This window comes from Micropterus dolomieu, linkage group LG12 (genome assembly GCF_021292245.1).
Source record: "Micropterus dolomieu isolate WLL.071019.BEF.003 ecotype Adirondacks linkage group LG12, ASM2129224v1, whole genome shotgun sequence".
NCBI classification, from domain to species: domain Eukaryota; kingdom Metazoa; phylum Chordata; class Actinopteri; order Centrarchiformes; family Centrarchidae; genus Micropterus; species Micropterus dolomieu.
Genome location: NC_060161.1, coordinates 37,126,752 through 37,134,946, shown reverse-complemented (window position 1 = coordinate 37,134,946; position 8,195 = coordinate 37,126,752). Strand labels below are relative to the sequence as shown.

The 8,195-nt window shown below is 44.7% G+C and overlaps 1 protein-coding gene across 1 annotated transcript in view; it reads left to right on the top strand.

Moving 5' to 3' along the window:
- LOC123980197 (zinc finger protein 239-like) overlaps window positions 1-2,812 on the top strand; it is a 387,571-nt gene extending 384,759 nt beyond the window's left edge. The window contains exon 4 of the mRNA XM_046064459.1: window positions 925-2,812. Within this exon, the coding sequence (XP_045920415.1) occupies window positions 925-2,028 (1,104 nt within the window). The 3' untranslated portion in view covers window positions 2,029-2,812. The remainder of the gene's footprint in view (window positions 1-924) is intronic.
- Window positions 2,813-8,195: the final 5,383 nt, after the last annotated feature.

Genomic DNA, 8,195 nt, shown 5'->3' with positions numbered 1-8,195 from the left:
CACTGCAGCAGCTAATAAAGTCCATTTAATCCCAAAAACGCTTTTCTTTTAGGCAGGCTGGAGCAGAAAACAACTCACCTTTCTCAAGTTGTACAGTAATGTCACATGTGTATGAAGGTGGATCAAACAAGCTAATCTTAAATGTCAAAGTAGAGAGGAGCCTAGTAGGCCTATTTATTTTCATTCATTACACAATATGAATAAGCTATGCAGACAGTTGTAAAGAAAGAACATCTTTTTCTTCTGTTCTCTACTTGTTATAGTTACACAGTATTAGGGGTGTGGGCTGTATTAAAAGTATCCACTGTTCTCCCATGCTCTAACACACAGTAACGATGAAATGTGTGCTGTTCTCACATTCTTCCTCTGTATGTACACATAAACAACAAGGCAGGGAAATATAAAAGGAACTTATTTTATTGTTTGGGTACATTATTGTTCAGTGTACATGTTCACATCTGAACCAAACTTTACGTGCTTGATAACTCTCCCACCCCGCAGACATCTACACACCAATACCGATTTATATTCATAGCGGCAAGTGCTATGTAGCTCCACATAGGGGACACAGGAAGTGACATATAGCACCTTCATGCGGCGTCGGAACCGCGTAGGAAATTCACAGCCGCACCGGCAGAGCTCCAGAATGTGCAACTCGGCCGGCTCACGCGCGGACGCGCTTACAAGTGCGAGGGCCCGCCCAACGCTGCTTGCAGCTTTAATTGTAATTTGTTACTGTCCACCTCTGTTACTTATTTAGTATTCAATACATACTGAGTGTGTGTACTCATTATGTGGTACAGTATGTTGTGTGATTACAAAGATGTGCCAAGATGTGTCATTCACGGTTTTAGATGGCTTGCTCCACCATGACATCTGACTTACTATTTCTCTCTGTTGATATAGAGAAAGACAGGAGGAGATGGACTCAAACATCACCGCTGTCAGCACTGTGACAAATCCTTCACATCATCTGGATATTTGAAGATTCATCAAAGACTTCACACTGGAGAGAAACCGTACAGCTGTGACCAGTGTGGGAAAGCTTGCACTACATCAGGTGCCCTAAAAATCCACCTACGTGTTCACACTGGAGAGAAACCATACAGCTGTGACCAGTGTGGAAAAGCTTACACTACATCAGGTGCCCTAAAAATCCACCTACGTGTTCACACTGGAGAGAAACCATACAGCTGTGACCAGTGTGGGAAAGCTTTCACTAGACTAATTCATTTAATAGACCACCACCGTGTTCACACTGGAGAGAAACCGTACAGGTGTGAACAGTGTGGAAAAAATTTCACTCAGTCATCTAGCCTTAAACACCACCAACGTGTTCACACTGGAGAGAAAATATACAGGTGTGAACAGTGTGGGAAATATTTTGCTCAGTCAAGTCACCTAAAAATCCACCAACGTGTTCACACTGGGGAGAAAATGTACAGATGTGAACAGTGTGGAAAAACTTTCACTACATCAGGTGCCCTAAAAAAACACCAACGTGTTCACACGGGAGAGAAACCGTACAGCTGTGAGCAGTGTGGAAAAAGGTTTGCTCAATCAGGTGACCTAAAAATCCACGAACGTGTTCACACTGGAGAGAAACCGTACTGGTGTGAACAGTGTGGGAAAACTTTCACTACATCAAGTAACCGGAAAATCCACCAACGTGTTCACAATGGAGAGAAACTGTACAGCTGTGACCAGTGTGGAAAAATTTTCTCTACATCAGGTAACCTAAAAATCCACCAACATGTTCACACTGGAGAGAAACCGTACTGGTGTGAACAGTGTGGAAAAACTTTCAGTAGATCAGAGTCCCAAAAAAACCACCAACGTGTTCACACTGGAGAGAAACCGTACAGCTGTGACCAGTGTGGAAAAACTTTCACTACATCAGGTAACCTAAAAATCCACCAACGTGTTCACAGTGGAGAGAAACCATACAGCTGTGGCCTATGTTGCAAATCTTATACAGACAGGAGAACCCTTAGAAGACACAAATGCATTCACAAAGCATCAGAGTGACAGTTTTCACAGAGCCGAACTAGCGTTTTTCATCTGTCCTGAATAAAACCACCTGTTATCATGTGACAGTGCTGGACTAACATCATGTGATGACAGCTGAGGAAGTTTGATTTGGAAATTTGAGTAAATGTGCAGTGTAGGCACAGTCTGTCCGTTGAGTCTGTTGTTTCTGCAACCGCTGGAAAAGTGAAGGCGGTTAGCCCCAGCTAACATTTCGCCTGTACAGCACGTTGTTTTCTTTTGGCTGTAATGTCAAGTTAGCTAAATTAGTACTGAGTAATGTAATTAGTTGCGTGACATTACCACCTAACTTGTCGAGAAATGACAACATCAGGTTCAAGCTACACTGGTGTGGTGTCCTGTACACATACTGTACATCCTGATAAATTACATTTCAGTGTCCAGAGGAGTCTGACAACTGGTTGTTAAAGGAAGGACGCTGGTGACCAGGAGGAGCTGAGGCTAGTAAAGTAAATCAGGGATGTAAACTAGTCTTTTTTAAGCAATTGAGGAGACGTTTCAATTGGATTTTAATGTGCAAATTAAATGCTTAGAAATTATGCAGAAATCACATAGCAAAAAAAAGATGCATCAAGATGGATCGCCGCCCTTTGAATTTTAATCAAATCAAACCGTGAGGTGCCAAGAGATTCTCATCCCTACTGCCCAGTCAGTTTTCCCATTCAATTACTTTAAAATGTTCTTTAAAAAGTTTTGTGTTGTGTAATTATGTTGTTTTGCTAAAATGCAAAATGTTCAAAATTCATACAGATTGTTCATAAAGTGAAGAAACATAAATAAAAGTTTTTTTCTATGCAAAATGTGTGTACTGTTACTTAAAGCAAACAAATACATGTTATAAGTTCTTATAATTAGTTCACATGGTATGATGTCCACCTGTAATAATAGGGACAGACATTTTAACACTTAAAACAAAGACATGCTGTATAAGATTAAACCTTTCTATAAGCTACTCCATTTTATATCACTAATTCTAAATTGTGATTGAAGTGTATTTATAACGAGGCAGAGTCGATGCTGTAATTAACTGTGGAACATGGTCATAGATTCTTGGCGCATATTGGTATAAACTGGTATTACTTATAAAACATTAAGTCAAAAGGTTATGAACTCTGAACTCTGGCGGTCATCCAGAATTCATAGAACCGTAGTTACATACTTAAGCATTATATCGTGTTATAAATATATAAATAAGTCATTATAGCGATGACCTTCATAGAAAGTGTTAGCATCTGGTCTTATAGAGACAGTGGTGCAGAGCTTTGTGTCACACCTTGCTCCAAAATCTTCCACGTGTGAAACTAGTTTGAGATCACCAGATCTCAAACTAGACCGTTCAGTGAGCCCTGGAGCACGAAGCATCTGCATTTCTTGTTTCTCCACTTGTTTATTCAACGAATAATGAACATATAATGAAGAATTTTAAATCTGTCCAGTGAACTTCCAAAGGAACCTCTGCTGTCCCATGACCTTAACAGAACTCAGGAGGTCAGTAATGGAATGACAGTTGGATGACAGTTTCTTGATTTGACAGAGCTGCAAGAAAGGTCAAGAGCCAACTCTGACAACCTGAGACAGTTTAAGAGAACCTGATACCACCATCTTAAAAATCAACATCTCATGAGCTCTGGTGTCCATCAAGTGACTGAGAGACTGGCTTTGCAATGCACAACTGAAATGTACACTAATCAATATACGTATTATGCCTGCATAACCACAAAAGAAGGTGAGGTTTTGAGTTAACATGCTGATCTGGCTGCAGGACTGTGGAATAAATATAGTCCCAAATGTATTGTAGCTGTGTGAAAAGCCTTTGTAGTTGTGGAATTGTTTTGTACTTGTCCATTAGAATGTTTGAATGTGTAAAAAATACTTTAACAAATAGATAAAATTTTTGTTACACAGCTACAGAATCTGTTAAGTTAATTCAAATCTTTAAATGTGTAAATCGAGAGTTATGTATGTAACTACGGTTCTATGAATTCTGGATGACCGCCAGAGGCAGTGCTTAACATTGGATGTTATCCATCTCGCGCACGTGCAGGTCGAGTATTTAATATCAAGTCACCTGTGTCCTGGGATGATGTGGGGCATAACTTATATAAGCCCATGTCATCAAGAAAAATGTCCCATAAATGTAACAACCGTAGTTACATACGTAACTCTCGTTCTTTTTCTTTCTTCCTGACCGCCAGAGGCAGCGCTTAACACTGGATGATTACCACGAATGTTGTCACGAGGGTCATTTTTCCTGATGACGTGGGCTTATATAAGCTACGCCCCGCATCATCCCAGCTCACAGGTGACTTTGTTGATATTAAATACTTGACCTGCGCATGTGCAAGACGGATAACATCCAGTGTTAAGCACTGCCTCCGGCAGTCAGGAAGAATGAAATAGAACCAAGTTTAGAGGTACAGATTGATTTTACAAGTACAAAACAAACCTACAGTTAGAAGTAGTTCTGTCCCACACATTCTACTGATTGACCAATGAGGATGCTCGTATTAACATGTGAACCTCCGGTCGTGACCCGGACCTTCCTGGTGGTATGTGTGTGATTGAAGTTTTTGAGTTCTTTTTCCCCTTGGGGCGTTTGTGGTGTGCTGGTAGTACTAGGAGGACACTTTGATATGTAACAGAAACTTGTTTCCATGAGATGAGAGAAGTTGCTCTGGCATTATGGAGGGCCTTCCTTTATGCTTTAAGATTTATCTTTGCTTTACTATCATTAATTTTAGAGGGGCAACAAAATCAAGTGTCATTCGCAGCCTGCAGCACTATCAATTTGGGACGGACCGAAGTTATATAGAGACATGGTATTGAATTAAATGCTGATGGAATCACTTTCTTAAATTAAGCTACAGCGATATCAGATGGACATCTAGTGTGATCATCTGTACGGAAAACATAGTATGTTGAACCTGATGTAAGTGCGTGTGTATGGAAAGAAATAAGTCATAATCACTGGAGCTTAATGTTGTGTACGTTATGTACCAAAGTAAGTTTGTTTTCCCCCCCCATGTATTTGTGTCTATGTGACTAACAGGGATAATGTTTTTTTTTAGATTGGCCCATTATTGAGCAAGCACGCTGCATCGGTAGCAGTGAAACAATGCTGGACCTAATCCTTGAGGGCAATAGCACCCCGTCAAATCTGTCAATTGTTGTTACCTGCAGATAGCTATTATTTTTTATTTTTTTTTATCTGTCCTGCCCATTAGCCTGGTATAGAGTCTGATGACCTGGATACCATATTGAGCCAGCCATAAAACATTACATTGTGCTGTTTTTCTACCAGGCAGTGTTAAGTATACCTGTTCAATGTTGGACTGAAGCAACAGTTCTGGCCAGACGGACTCACTGTTGCTGCTCATCCTGTTGCTTATGTGAGTGTGACTCCCGGTTAACTCCTGTGGAATTGCAGAGACAATTTTTGAGTGAAGATGGCACAAAAAACTACAACAAAAAAACACAAACAAAAAAAAACAATAAAAAAAATAATAATAGGAAAAGACAACCAGCCGAACAGCAGCAATAAACAGCTGACATAGTATGACAACTAAGAGAAAAATGAAAACAAGAAACAGTCCAGCACACTAAATAAGCAACATAGCACAGCCACGAGAGCTGGAATAATAACAATTAATTTAAATAAGTAACTGAAAGAAAAGGATCAGGAATAATTCTACCAGGGACAACCTAAATTTGTTTGTGTCTATGTGTGAGACTGTGTGTCTGTATGTGTGGGTGTACATCTGTGCGCATAAGCCTGTTAAAGAATGTAGTTGTTAGTGAGAGTAGGATGCCACGACTGTGCCACACGTACCCCAGCAACAGGCAGGCAAGAACCCCAGTAGCCAATAGGGGTGGGAGAAAGAAAAAAAAGGAAAAAAATCAATCAAAAAACAAAGGCTCCCAGATGCACCGCGATGCAAACGCGGAAGACCCTGACCCAAATGCCAGTTGACAGAGTAATGCCGACGGAACGCAAGAAGTGTAACCCGCGGAAGAGCAGCACCCACAACATAGACCAGTGCTCCCCCCACACCCAGCACCCCACCGCCACGCAGCGAACAACCAAAACGCCCAAATGCCACGCAATCATCAACACCAATGCACAAGTGACGAGCCCAACGTGCACACTGTGCAAGCACGGCGACACCCAATGCCCAGCAGCCCCCTGCGAATCCTGCATGTGAGGTCGGGCAAACGAGAGAGAGCAAGCGGAATAACACGACAGCAGAGAGAAACACCAGCAGCAAGTCCCAGCCCAGCAGCAAACGCGCCGCGCAGGTCACTGTGCACCCGCGAATAAAAGTCCGCCGTCCCCCCAACCGCCAGAAACAACCCCATGCCCAGCCCCCCCCCCCCCCCGCGGCCGCCGTGCAACACCAGGAGGCATAATCAACCAGCTCAGCTGCATGCCACCACCAACCCACCCACCCGTTAAGGGCCAAGAACTCCAGGCACAAGCCCAGAACAAACCGGACCATGGCCCTGCCCCGCATCCACACTGCACTTCCCGAAAACTAACTATATACCTCAGTATCCAGAGGGGTCCAACAACTGGCCAATAGAGAAATGGGGAAGCATGGATCCGAGGTCAACGAAGCAAAACAGGGACGCAAACTGGTCCCTCCAAGCCAACGAGGAAATGCCTCCCCCGGACTCTAATGCACAAACTAAATGCCCAGCAGCCATTCACAGACCCTGCCCAGGGAAAAAGCACAATGCATCAAGATGCATCGACAATCGCCTTACAATCCCACCGCAGCCCTCCAAACCACAAACGGATCAACCCGCGCAGAGACCCCCACCCCCAGAAGCCAGGGCACCCCGCGACCCCCCAAAGCGCAAAGGACCCAAGGAAGAACAGCAGAAAAACCGTGCCGGGAAGCTCCCTGCTGCCAGGTAGCAATAACGCGGGAGAACCAGGCCAACGGTCCCCCAGCAGTGCCAGCAGCCCCCGAGGCCGATCTCATCCCGGACAGGGGCCCAGCCCCCCCAGTCAAGCACCCCCAAGGAGGAGCACCAAAACCTACCCCGACAACACCGGCCATGCGCCCCAGAGACTCCCGAATGCCCCCACTGTGAGAGAGCTGGCAGGGGGAAGCAGCGGGAGCCCCACCCCTGCCGAAGATGGCCCAGGCGAGGATAGGAGACAATGGGCCCCCAGACCCAGGGACACACCACACGCCATGAGTAAAAGCCACAAGCCCGAGTCCCCAGATCCCTAGGTCAAGAGTGGGCCCCCATGCTAGGGGGAGCGCCGACCCCCCCAGCCCACCCAGATCAGGCAAGGCCGTCACCAACCCCACAGCACCCACATCACCTGGGGCTCCAGGGGCAGGACACGAGGCCAATAAGAATCTCCCCCCACTCCTTTAACCCCTCTGCCTGCCTCTGTAAATGTATTATTTTGTGTTGGATGCATGTCATGGATTGTGAAGTGTTGTATGGTGGAGTAAAGATAAGGTGTGTGGTAACTAAGGTGCAGTTAAAATTGGAGGGTAGTTGTGACACAGGCACCCCATAACTGTCAGGTAGTGGAGCCTCCCATCGTGCCCCTCCCACCCCCCAAGCCCTCTGTGTCTAATGTGTAATTATAATTGAGGGGCGGCCAGTGGGAGAGTCCTAAGGGTGTATGTTGTGAGACATGACCAATGGGGGAAAGGTGAAGGAGGTCATCGGGAGGCTAGAATGGTCACACCGCACGTTCACCAAGTATCACCAAGTCTTTGTCTGTGAATATTTTTTCGAAGCAGAAACTAAGGATCAATGTATTGGGAACTCACAGTTCAGGTAATAAGACTGATGAATCTAATTTCTTTCATTTCTCCTTTGATTGAAGGTGGGGCCCCAGAAGATGTTACGAGTGCAGATATTGAATTTAAAGCGAGTTGACACACACATCGCTGCAGTGCCCACATAGCCCCGCTTTCTCTCACTCGCAGCAGCGTCTTCTCGTGTCTCTTTTGCTCCGGGTGATTCACGTAGGGCTGAGTTACACTCCTGCTTAGGACCATCACACCCACAACCTCCATAAAGAACCTGGAGAGGTTGGAGACGTCTTCCCTTTTAACATCACTGAAGTATTAACCAATACTGCCAGACCTCCTGTCTCCGGCCTCCAGCCCAGCTCC